General features: G+C 40.3%; 1 protein-coding gene across 1 annotated transcript in view; it reads left to right on the top strand.

Annotated features, from left to right (window-relative positions):
- PXK (PX domain containing serine/threonine kinase like) overlaps window positions 1-13388 on the top strand; it is a 75578-nt gene that overhangs the window by 54317 nt on the left and 7873 nt on the right. The window contains 2 exon segments of the mRNA XM_070738133.1: window positions 11581-11753; window positions 11755-11811. Of these exon segments, the coding sequence (XP_070594234.1) occupies window positions 11581-11753; window positions 11755-11811 (230 nt within the window).

Raw genomic sequence — 13388 nt, forward strand, 5'->3', positions numbered from 1 at the left:
TTTCTAATAATTGCCTTAGTGTGTTGTAGCAAAAAAACAAATATTGACGTTTTACTATTGTTTAAAGACTAAGGTACATATTTATTATGCCCTAGTATTCCAGATTTGTATAGTGGTGAGTTTTAATTTAAAAGATGCTATCTTTATCTAATGTATGAAAATGATCACTGAAGGAATTGTGTGTGTGTGTGAGTGTGTGTGTGTATATATATATATGTTTTCGTAGATTTTCACGGGTACAGGTATGACGGTCTTGGTATATTCGGGTTTCTTCCCGTGTAGGATTTGGAAATTTCTGGCGACGTTTCGACGAGGTCTCACTCGTCATCTTCAGGCTGGTGTTTCTGTCCTTCTTCTCAGGCGAACACTGCGAGACCTGAGCTGCATTCCTTCTATAAATACTGGTGGCTGGGTGTGGTTTGATGGCTCAGCAATTGTCTGCTGTGTAGAAACTTTCTGGTGAGTCAGTGGGGTAACAATTGGGGTCGTTGATGTAGCTGAGGTATGCTGATTAGTTAATGGTTGTAGATTAGGCGTGATATCCTGAGTAGTTGGAACTTGCAGGCTGCTTGATTGCTTTACAATGTGTGTTCTGAGTCTGGTTTCTATGGCTGGGATATGTTTGAGGGCTGGTTTCCAGATGTCTGGTAAGCGAGAGGTATCATCCCGCTTGTTCATATTTTGGGGATGTTTTTCTATCTCGATTGCTTCCATGATTATTCTTTTGCTGTAGTGTTCTGTTTTGGAAATTAATTTGGTACTGTCAAAATCAATTTCATGTCCTGTAGTTTTGAAGTGTTGGAAAAGGGAGGTGGTTTTTTCTTTTTTCTTTAATGCATTCTTATGTTCTGCAACACGTGCATTTACTCTCCTGTTCATTTGTCCAATATATGTGGCTGGGCAGATTTTACACGGTATTTGATAAACTCCCTGGTTTTCTAGTTGGATATTGTCTTTCGGGTTTCTTAGGATGTTGTATCCAACTAGAAAACCAGGGAGTTTATCAAATACCGTGTAAAATCTGCCCATATTTTTTTAAGTAAAATGGATTTCTTTCATAAAATTAGTTCTCTGGCTACAATGTGGTTGATTTTCAAAAGGATATTCCAAATATTTCTAGCCAAATATGTATAAAAAGTGACAATAATGGCACACAGCAAGGCCGAGGGGGGTGGCCCTTTTGTGGCAAAAATAAACCAATAAGAACCATTTTTTTCAGTTCATTTATATTTTTCTTATGTTCAGGATTGTTCAATTTAGTATATCAAACCTTTTGGGGGGAAATTCCTTAGGGATTTGTAGCCTTAAAAAATATAAATTGACACGAAATTCAGAAAGGATGGGAGGAGGGGCTTTTTGATCAAAATAAAAATATAAGTCTCAATTTTTCCAGTTCAATTTTCATATCATTATGTTCATAAATGTTCAAACTAGCTTTCCAGTTGAAAAAGTTTTCAAAAAGATCAAATTCAAGTACCTAAAAAAATCATTTTGGTCCGGGTCTATATGACCCAAACAGAGTAAACGTGACTTTCCCCCCCCCCAGAAAAAAATTAGCCCCCACCCCCACAAATATTTTTATGATGATCAGCATTGTTAAATTGAGTAAATGAATGCCTAAGATTTTAAAGAATATTTCAGATTTGGAGCATAAAAAAATAAAAAGTGAAAATGGTTGCAAGCAGCCGAGGGGGGGAGGCCTTATTTCTGATGTTAAAAAACCAGTAAGAATCATTTTTTTCAGTTCCTTTATATTTTTCTTATATTCAGAAATATTCATGCTACCAATCCCACACCAACTTCAGTAAAATAGAATGCATTTTGCAAGCAAAACTATCCATAAATTGAAAAAACTTTCACAAAAACGGGGGGGGGGCATGCATTATATCAGCAAAATAAACCAATAAGAATTACTTTTTTCATTTCAATTTTCATATCATTGTGTGCAGAAATGTTCAGACTACTTTCCAAGTGAAAAAAGTTTTCAAATTGACCAAACATAAGCACTTCAAATGAAGAGTTTTCGGTCCGGGTCGTATGTGACCCGGAACAGAAGATGAGGGTGGGTTTTTTTTCCAGCAAGAAAGAAACCCCCCACCCCCCAAAAAAAATTCTCATAGAGAGAACCCCTGAAATGATGAAAAGTCATGAAATTTCAAGTTTCAGATATGCAGGGAAAATGTTTTACAGGGGACTCAAACTTGGTTTCGGGTCACATACGACCCGAACAGAACAGCAATGAAAGACAGGTCACGATACATGGTACTATGTACTTATACTCTAAACCAGTGTTTCCCAGCCTTGGCAACTTGAAGATATTTGGACTTCAACTCCCAGAATCCCCCAGCCAGCAAATGCTGGCTGGGGAATTCTGGGAGTTGAAGTCCAGATATCTTCAAGTTGCCAAGGTTGGGAGACACTGCTCTAAACAGTAATCTTTGAATCCTTCAACTATGGAAGATAATTTTTCTATAAAACTGTATTTTAACCTGGTGATAAAAAACTAACACAATATGCCTGGGCATAACTGACCATTGTTCTGCCTAAAAAACTTCAATAGATAACCTGTTGGCTAAGACTGTTGACATAGTCTACTTCAAGACAAATTCATATGATATGTGCACATTAGTTTCAAAAGTTGCCTTCTCATAAGATTTTTGGAGATTTTATTCAAATATCTTGTGCAACAATGTGGAAATTTCAACTATTTTTAAAATTATATATATATATTCATTTGTGGAACTATGTGCATTAGGAGGCAGAATTCCTCTTGGTCTACAACTGGCCTTTATCTCAGTTTGTTTATTTAAAGAATTCTTGGTCTTTCTGCTAAGACGATATACCTTTAACCAAGATTTTGGAAAAATATGCTATTTTGGATGTTCTTAGCTGAAGCTTGAAAACATAAAATATAATACATTTGATTTAGCTTAAAAACAGGAGCACTCCGTAATACAATTTGTCTTCATAAAAATGTATGCTTTTAAAAATTGTTTTTCCAAAATTATGTAATTGAGCAGCTGGTATAAAGGGACAGTCTAGATTATAGCTTCTTAAACCCTGCTCTTAATTAATTTCTGTGATCGTAAATGGAGAGACATGTAAGTGTTTATGGTGATATGTTTGAAATACATTAGTTTAGATGCTTAGTTTTCAAAGGATAGAGGCATATGGATGTTGCTTGTTTTATTTTTAAAACATATGCATGGGAAAAGGTGGTAAAATTGTCATTGATCCCAGTAGGAAAGTGGTTCTGCAATAGATATTTCACAAATATCTGTCTTGCTTAAATCAGATAAACTGAAGCTCAGCTGCGATCTTCAAGAGTAAATCCCATTGAACCCAATAGTAACATATAAATCATACAATATTCATGATACATTATTTTTTATCTTGGTTGCAAAACTGTTTCTTTTCTCTGCTTTCCTAATCAAAAGCATTAAAGAAACACAAATTGGAGAATGAATGAGAGAATGCTTTCATATGACTAACCCATGACATCTATTCTGACATGTCTACCTACTACTTAGGTTCCACATTTGGTGATAATAATGTGAACCTATTGCCTGTCTTATGTTTCTTTGATACTGCATTGTAAATTTACCTTGACATCTAGTGCAATGGTGGGAATCAGTTGGGTTTTTTTTTACTGCCGGTTCTATGGGCGTGGCTTGGTGGGCATAGCAGGGGAAGGATACTGCAAAATCTCCATTTCCACCCCACTCCAGGGGAAGGATACTATTAAAATCTCCATTTCCTCCCCATTCCAGGGGAAGGTTTCTGCAAAATCCCCATTCCCTCCCCACCAACCTGCTTTCTAGTTCCATTCTCCTGTGCAGGGCAACAAAAGAAAACCCAGCTGATCTGGGTCTTCAGTGGGGACTTTTTGGTGCTGTTGTAAATTTGAATGGTCACTAAATGAACTGTTGTAAACTGAGGGCTACCTGTACTTATGTACTTTTTCACCCTATTTTACAATTTCAAGGTTGTTTATTTATGACAGAGGTCCCCAACCTTTTTTGCACCAGGGACCGGCTTTAAGCTAGACCCGTTTTCCATGGCCCGGTGGGGGGGGGGAGCTAGCTGTCAGCGGCGCCGTAAAAGGGGCGATCAAGAGAGGAATGGGTGAATGAATGGACGGAGGGTGGGAAGGAAGGAAGGAAAGAGGGAAGGGACAGGAACAAAAGAAGGGTGCAAAGGAAGCAAGGAAAGGTGTGAAAGGGGAGAGTAAGAGAGGAAGGAGTGAAAGAAGGGAATGAGGGAGGAAAGAAGGGAGGAAGGAAAAGGAAAGCAAGAAATGGAGGGAGGAAAGGAAGGAAAGAAAGAAAGAAAGAAAGGGGGAAGGGACAGGAACAGAGGAAGGAAGCAAGGAAACTTATGAAAGGGGAGAGTAAGGGAAGAAGGTAGGAAGGAGAAAGAAAAGAAGAAATAGAGGAAGGGAAGGTGAAAGAGAGAAAGAAAAAGAGCAAGAAAGAAAGCAAGAAAGAGAAAGAAAGAAAGGCAACTTCAAAGAAAGGCTCACTGAGCATCTCTCACTCTCTCTCTCTTTCTATCCGTCTTTCTTTCTTTCTTTCTCTTCCTTTCTCTCTCTCCTCTTCCTTTCTCTCCTCTCTCTCTCCCTCTCTCTTTCTCTCCCCCCTCTCTCCCCCTTTCCCTCTCTCCCTCTCTTGCTATCTCTCCTCCCTCTCTCTTTCTCCCTCTCCCTCTCTTTCTCTCTCTCCCCCCCTCTCTCTTTCTCTCTCTCTCCCCCTCTTTCTCTCTCTTCTTCTCACTTTCTCTCTCTTGTTTTCTTTCTGTCTCTTTTGCTTTCTCTCTCACTCTTTCTTGTTTTCTTTCTTGCTATCTCTTTCTCTCCCCCCCTTTCTCACTCTCTCTTTCTCACTTTCTCTCTATCTTTGCTGTCTGTTGCTCTCACTCACTCTCGTTCTCTCTCCGTTCTTCTCAGCGATGACGCGCGCACGCCCTGCCCGCCTCACCTTTGCGAGAGCACTTTCGCCTCGGGCTCTCAGCAAGGGGGTTTGCAGGAGAGGCGGGGCCGGCGAAGGTGATATTGAATGTCGGGGGAGAACGGGCGGTTGCACGCGCTCCCTATCTCCCTGCTAGCCCGCTCGGAATATTCAAAATAAGAAAAGCCTTCGCCGGCAAAGGTTTTTCTTATTTTGAATATTCCGAGTGGGCTAGCAGGGAGATAGGGAGCGCGTGCAACCGCCCGTTCTCCCCCGACATTCAATATCCCCTTCGCCGGCCTCCGCTGAGGAAAGCCTTTGCCGGCATTTCCTCTCGGCGTCAAGGAGGCGCAGCGGCGGGCGGAGAGAGGGAAGGGGGGGCAGCGGCGTCCCTCCTGGCCTTGGCGGGCCGCCCAACCCTCCCCACCTCCTGCAAACGCGGCGGGCGGCGGGGGGAGAGCGAGGAGCCGGTTCCGGCGGGCGCGGGGCTTGGCTGGCTGGCGGGGGGAGCGCCGCTGGTGGTGCGGAAAGGCCGAGGGGGCCCTGGCGCCGCGGACCGGCTGAATAGCCCCAACGGCCCGGTCCCGGTCCGCGGACCGGCGGTTGGGGACCTCTGATTTATGATACCTCCTTAAGGCCTCTTATTTCCAGGACTGAATTGGACAAATCAGGCTGTAAGGAAGTAGCTTTTATACAATGAAGTTTAGCAGAGTATTTCTATAGTAAAGGTAAAGGTTTCCCCTTTCCAGTCAAATCTTACTCAAGGAGTTTATTTATTTATTTATTTATTTATTTATTACTTAGATTTGTATGCCGCCCCTCTCCGAAGACTCGGGGCGGCTCACAACATGTAGAAACAAATCATAAGCAATCAGACAAATTTAAAATATTTAAATATTTAAAAACCCCATATGCTAACAGACACACACACAGACATACCATGCATAAATTAAACGTGCCCAGGGGGAGATGTTTCAGTTCCCCCATGCCTGACGGCAAAGGTGGGTTTTAAGGAGTTTACGGAAGGCAGGAAGAGTAGGGGCAGTTCTAATCTCCAGGGGGAGTTGGTTCCAGAGGGCCGGTGCCGCCACAGAGAAGGCTCTTCCCCTGGGGCCCGCCAACCGACATTGTTTAGTTGACGGGACCCGGAGAAGGCCCACTCTGTGGGACCTAATCGGTCACTGGGATTCGTGCGGCAGGAGGCGGTCTCGGAGATATTCTGGTCCGATGCCATGAAGGGCTTTAAAGATCATAACCAACACTTTGAATTGTGACCGGAAATTGATCGGCAGCCAATGCAGACTGCGGAGTGATGGTGAAACATGGGCATACCTAGGTAGGCCCATGACTGCTCTCGCAGCTGCATTTTGCACGATCTGAAGTTTCCGAACACTTTTCAAAGGTAGCCCCATGTAGAGAGCATTACAGTAGTCGAACCTCGAGGTGATGAGGGCATGAGTGACTGTGAGCAATGAGTCCCGGTCCAGATAGGGCCGCAACTGGTGCACCAGGCGAACCTGGGCAAACGCCCCCCTCGCCACAGCTGAAAGGTGTTGTTCTAATGTGAGCTGTGGATCGAGGAGGACGCCCAAGTTGCGGACCCTCTCTGAGGGGGTCAATAATTCCCCCCCCAGGGTAATGGACGGACAGATGGAATTGTCCTTGGGGGGCAAAACCCACAGCCACTCCGTCTTATCCGGGTTGAGCTTGAGTCTGTTGACACCCATCCAGGCCCCAACAGCCTCCAGGCACCGGCACATCACTTCCACTGCTTCATTGACTGGGCATGGGGTGGAGATGTAAAGCTGGGTATCATCCGCATATTGATGATACCTCACCCCATGTCCTTGGATGATCTCGCCCAGCGGTTTCATGTAGATGTTAAATAGCAGGGGGGAGAGGACCGACCCCTGAGGCACCCCACAAGGGAGAGACCTAGGAGTCGACCTCTGTCCCCCCACTAACACCGACTGTGACCGGCCAGAGAGGTAGGAGGAGAACCACTGAAGAACAGTGCCTCCCACCCCCAGCCCCTCCAGCCGGTGCAGAAGGATACCATGGTCGATGGTATCGAAAGCCGCTGAGAGGTCAAGGAGCACCAGGACAGAGGATAAACCCCTGTCCCGGGCCCGCCAGAGATCATCCATCAACGCGACCAGTTGGTACTCATCTCTATTTCTTAGCCAAGGGAACTAGCATTGTCTGAAGATACTTCCGTGGTTATGTTGCCAGCATAGCCGTACGCCAAGGCAAACGGAGCATTGTTACCTTCCCACCAAAGTGATACCTATTTATCCACTCACATTTCCATGTTTTTGAACTGCTAGGTGGGCAGAAGTTGTGGCAAGTAACAGGAGCTCACCAGCACTAGAGTTGTGAACCTGGGCTGTCAGCTTTCCGGTAGTAGTTCTGATAACATAGAAATTGTAGTTCATAGCAGAGTTATAGAGCCTGTGTTCCTTTTCTAGATTCAGTTCTTAACATCTGCAGTTAGCAAGGCTGAAGAAAACTCAATTTCCTGGAGGCTGTGGGAAATTTCTTCCAACCAGAATGGACAAATCAGGGCAGTGCGCACAGATAGTTCAATCGTATTAAGTGTCTTTGTATGTTCACTGCAATTTTTAATGTTTAAGAAAGGTGGGAAGGTTTGAACATGTCCGAGGTTACTGTATTTGTCACAAGCACCTGTTTGAACCTATGGATAAGGCAAACACATCAGTAGATCAATTAATGCAATTATGTGCATTGGGTCCTGTATATCATGCTACTTATATCTGTATTTCTCTCCTCTTGTTGTTGTTGAATGGATATAACTGAATGCTGGAATACTGACTGTTGTACTCTTTTTTCCCTATCTGTCTTCTTCCTTTCTTCTGTCTTCAGTAGAGCATGCGCCATTTTGAACATGAATTCTCGGTAAAGTAATCCAATATTGATGTCCCTTTTTAAAAAAATGATATTTTAGAGTATGAAAATATCAATGCTCAAATGAAAAAATATGAAACGTTGATTTTAATAATTTTCTGAATTCAGTTAAAAGACAGAAAAGTTTCCTTACTATCTTCCTTGGATCAAAGTTGCATCTGCTTATTATAAAACAAGTCTATTTATTTTTTTGAGAAAACATTTTATTAACTCCTATTTAGGTTTGTTAATATTAAGATTATCCAATACTCAAGCAATTTGAAGTAGATGCTTTCTTCAAATAAACATACAAGCAAACAATACTATACACTGCTAGCATTTATAAAAAGTTTTCCCCTAGCCAATTGTAAAGCAAAAGAAGAGTTTAGGAAATTACAACAGGAATTACTTGGCAGAAAACTTCCAATAAGCCTTTCTTCTAAATTGTTAAATTTTTTGAAAGATTAATCCAAAATTATAAAATTATAGAAATAAAGATGGTTTCAGGGGTAAGTAACTCAGTATATTTTGGGGCTTCACGTAGAAAAGAGGTATAGTAAAAAGGTAAATAATTAAATTAAGAAGTGTAGTAAAATGAGGAAGCAATACTGGGCAAAAAGCCCCTTTTACTAGCTCATTTCAAATAAGCAGTGTTTCTTAACCTAACTTAACCCATCGGACTATTTCCTATTCTTCTATAGAAGTCAGTAAGTTTTAGTGAATGTACCATTAGCAGAGCAACACTGGAAGGTTCCTATCAGCTAAGTAAGTTTCTTCTTGAAGGAATGCAAAATATTAACTAATTTAAGGATATAGGGACATTGGGAAGTATGTCCATCTACTAGTATTTTAGCCCTACTAATTATAGAGCAAATAAAAATTTGCAGTTTTAAGCTTTTTTATATAGAGAGATCTTTATTGATGTTTTTAATAACGTCTTTATGAAAATAATGTCTTTATGGACAAATAAATCATTTAAAATGCTGTTTAAGTATATTCTCTCTCCATTTGGAAACATATTTTAGAGGAAATGGTAGCTAGGAATAGCGGATGATGCAACCTATTTAGCAGCCTGAGCAGTTCATTTATTTACATGAGCATTATGCAACAAGAGAACATTCAGGCACTTCCAGTTACCATATTCAAAAACATATTGTTTGCTGGTATTGCAGGAGTTACGTAAGATCCTTGGGGGAATATTTTTGCTGTAGGGCTGGATTTCCACATGAAGGCGATTTATATCTTAAAAGCAAGACATGTGCTCCTTTGTTAAGGAGAGAAGGTATAGATTTAAAGGAGCTAAACATCAAACATGGTTTCTGGGATGATGTGCTAGGGGCAATGGAGCACTGTTAGCTTTTGGGATATTTTGTTTTTGGGTGGGGTTCAAGAGTATTCATTGGGTTCAGTGATATAGAGGAACATTTTACTTTTATTTTAAAAAAAACATCACATGATGTGAGTACGCATGTCCTGCTCAGTGCTGGTAAAGCCATGGCAACCTTTGTTTCTGATGGGAACTCCATGCAATGGAGTGAACTGGTCAAATTTGCTAATGAAAGCATAGCAACAGAATGTCCCTAGAGTTAATAGCTTGGAGTCCCTCAACTGTTTTCCTTTTTCACTTGATAAAGGTCACTCGGGTTTTGGGCTAGAAAAAAATTGTCCTAGGAATAAAATCAGGGTTAGCAAAGGAAACATCTGTGTAAGACCAAAGTTAAATAGATGCCCCAATAACTTAATCATATAACTGGAAAGTGATGGGAAAACTACAATTCATTGGATTTCTATTTGTGACCAGTAAAACCTGGCACTGAGTTCCAGTTCATATTCTTTTTTAATTTTTTATTCTGAGCATCTTATACACTCAGTCAACTTTTATTGCAGCATTTATTTCTTCCTATTAGGTTGTTGTTAGGTTGTCCTAACAATAGGATTCACATTAATAATTATTAGCATTCACATTGCTAAAGCTTATTATTAGTTTGCCCCGAGTCTCCGGAGAGGGGCGGCATACAAATCTAATAAATAAATAAATATTTACCTGATGTTGCACTTCAGAGTCCTCTTGTTAAAAAAGATGGAATCACTGACTATTCTCACCAGGTTGGTCAAATTTGGCTCAGGAAACAAAATAGTTGGGATGATGAGCACCTAAATACAACACTGTTTTACCTGGCCTGCTTCAAAGTTTCTTGGCAGGACTTAGTCTCTACTGAGGAAAATTATTAAAGATATTTTATCCTGCTTTGATTCCTTGGAGAGGGGCAGCATACAAATCCAATTAAATCTAAATTTATTTTTATTTATTATTTTACAAATGACTTAAAGCTGGAAATATGCCTTATACTCCTTATTCTAAAATCCACCTATTTTCCCCACACCAGCAACCCTGTGAGGAGTGTTTGACTGAGAGAGGGATTGGCCCAAGTTAGTTAACCAGCTTTCATGCCAAAAGTAGGACTAGAACTCGCAGTCTCCTGGTTTCTGGTGTCTTATGCACTTGAGCCTGCCATTATAATGCCGTAGAAAGAGCCACTTTAAGTAAGAGTGGATCTATAGGAAACACCTTTAGTTAATTGGGTGATCTGTCCACCCTGGATTATTTCTCTATTCTCATGTTCGGGAGAATGTAATTGATAGATTTTCTCCCCAGATTTCTATTGTTAATAAATAATACAGATTTACTGTACATGAGAAGATAAAAATATATGTTTATGTTCTCATGAAGATAATTCAATTAATCTTTAATTCATGAAAAATCCTAAACCTTTGATATTATATTTCAATAATTTATTTCCTGAGCAATGGAACGGCTTTTCAAAGTTCATTCTGAAAATTACCTAGCTAGACCCATATTCCCAAACTGATACAAAGATCCATAGGTTTGAACATGTTACATGTGGGAAACAGTTTTCTGTAAAAAATATTTTGGAATAAATTGTTGTTCTTCACAAATCCTCTTAGTGTTGATCAATCAGGTGTGCAAGTAGTGGGAGAATAAAGAATTCTGAATCATGGCAGCAATTTTTACTGGAGAATGTTAGAATAACTGTCTGAGCTGAAGATTTTTTAAAACGTGGGCCACAGTAACAGGACACCTATCCTAAATAAATAAATCTACAATAGAATGGCTGAACCAGTCATATATTTGAATGGGTGGTCAAAGCCCTGAATTTAAGTCAATTGAAATGTAGGATACGTGAACAATTCATGCCTGACAGTAAAATAATACTGATAAGATTTAAAAAGAAAAAAAAGGGAAATGCAGTAAAATACAGTATTCCCAAGAAATGTGTGGATTGATCAACAGGTTCATAAAAGTTTGCATTGAAACATTACTGCTTAAGGAGATGCTACCAAAGACTGGACAGCGTTTCGGCTATTGCTTAACCAGAATCTCTTAATCTCTTAATAGGCCTCAGATGAAGCTTTTGACAACATTGTGTATGATTACAGATAGTTCTAAAGAGTTCACAAACCTTTCACCATATTAAGGGTTGTCAGTCCTTAATAATTGTACAAAATGATTTTTTTTAAAAAAACTTCACTTTTCTGTAGTATGCCATTACTTCTCATTTTAAACCTTTTTTTACTTTTACCATGTGTGATTTTCTACCTTTTGTGTGTATGTATTGAGCTTCTCCAGATCATGCTTCTGTTATTCATCATTTGCCAGCAGTGTTTTCTTCTAGTTCAACTCTTGAACTCTTTTCTTTCTTTCTAGCAGGTGCCTCAACAATTCCATCACCACCAGCAGCTCCTGGTCCTCCTCCTCCTCCTCCTCCTCCTCCTAACTTAGATGTGCCAACACCCCCTGAGCTGCAGCCTGTCAACAGCACAAGCAGGAGCGCCTTACTCAGTTCCATTCAGAATTTCCAGAAAGCAGCTTTGAAAAAAACAGAAACCTTTGACCACAGTGCTCCCAGAATCAGCTGAAGTTGTTTACAAATCAAATTGGGTATATTTTCTATTTCTGTTCTCAGAACCAGTCTTTTCCTGTAATAATTTGATCTAGCCACTCTTCTGTTTAGAATCATTTCAAACTTTTCCCCTCTGAAGTAATATAATTGAATAACTATGATCAGAGTATTTGGCTTGTGCTGAAGAGTGAAAAGATCCCATTTTAGATTTCTTTTGTGGAATCTTCCTTGGGACTGATATTATTTCTTCTGATAAGAATATGACCATTTATATTCTGAGACTTGCTTTCCTGAAAGGTTGAACTATAAACCCTGGCCCATTGATGTTAGCTGTACTATACAGTTACTTCAGCTATGTTGAAAAACATGGCAATGCTGAGATTTCTTTTTTTCTTTTTGCCCTGCAAAACGCAGGTAATCCATGGATTAGTCAAAGTTTAGAAGTACAGCTCCCAATACAACTCAATTTAGAAAGAAAAGAAGGCATTAAATTATGCCATTAGACTTGGGGTTAAATTGGATATCATATGCTGGGTTTCCATTAATTCAAATTCAACCTCAATGTATGATTTATTATTGGGCTGGGTATTTTTTTAAAACCCTACATAAGTTTTACCGAAAATGTCATTTTTTTCACATTTGTTGAAAATCTTAAATTGCACTTTAAGGATTATTAGTAATCCATTTTTAAAGTCAAGTATGTGTCAGTGTTTGTTCCTATGCAGACAATGTCGTTGTGTAGACAAGTTCATGTAGTCTGAAATATACTCATATTTTTATTAAATGTCAATAGAATTTCACTGATGTTGGTAGAAAATAAATCTGCTTAATCTTTCAGCAGTACTGCTAAACATGGTGCAACAGGAATATCTTGAAAATCCAACAGTTCAGTTGCTGAGTATAGCAACCCTATATTCATTAAGATAAGATAGGGGAAGATCTTGGTCACAGCTAATGCATCTAAAATGATCTTCAGCTTAGAGCGGTAACGTGTGTCAAAGGTGATATTCTGGTTTTTGAGTGGCATACCAGCATTCACCAACATCCTATATCAATTATTGAAACCACACCACAATCTCTGTGATGACTGCAGAGGCCACACAGAAACGGTGTGTTCTCTTGTGCAGCTTCTGAAAATTGCACAAGAATGGGATATATGCTTTTGTGTGGTTTTAAGTAGCTGCATAGCTGTGGAAGAGCATTCTCCAAAATTACTCAACAACAACAACAACAACAAAAAGCCCACTCTTTGCACTGGCACTAAGTGCCACTATCCAGATTGAGGGGGGTGAGGGTGGAGGAAGAGAATTGTTTATTTTTGTTTGGGGAGATGTGTGAGAGACACACGGCAGAAAAGTCAGGTTAGGCATTTTCCAAATTTTTGACACGCCAGCCCAAAAGGTTCACCATCAATGGCTTACAGCAGGGGTCCCCAATCTCTGGGCCATGACCAGGGGTGGTCTACTGCCCAGACTGGGGGGACGACGCAATGGGGTAGCAAAAATGGAGGTCCATCTCAGAGCACCCAATTTGCACTGAAAGATATTAAAAGAAAATGCAGGACTTTCTACATAAGCCACGCCCACAGCATGGTAGTAAAAATTTTGGTAGCCCT

The sequence above is a fragment of the Erythrolamprus reginae genome, chromosome 2 (genome assembly GCF_031021105.1).
Source record: "Erythrolamprus reginae isolate rEryReg1 chromosome 2, rEryReg1.hap1, whole genome shotgun sequence".
In the NCBI taxonomy this organism is placed as follows: Eukaryota; Metazoa; Chordata; class Lepidosauria; order Squamata; family Dipsadidae; genus Erythrolamprus; species Erythrolamprus reginae.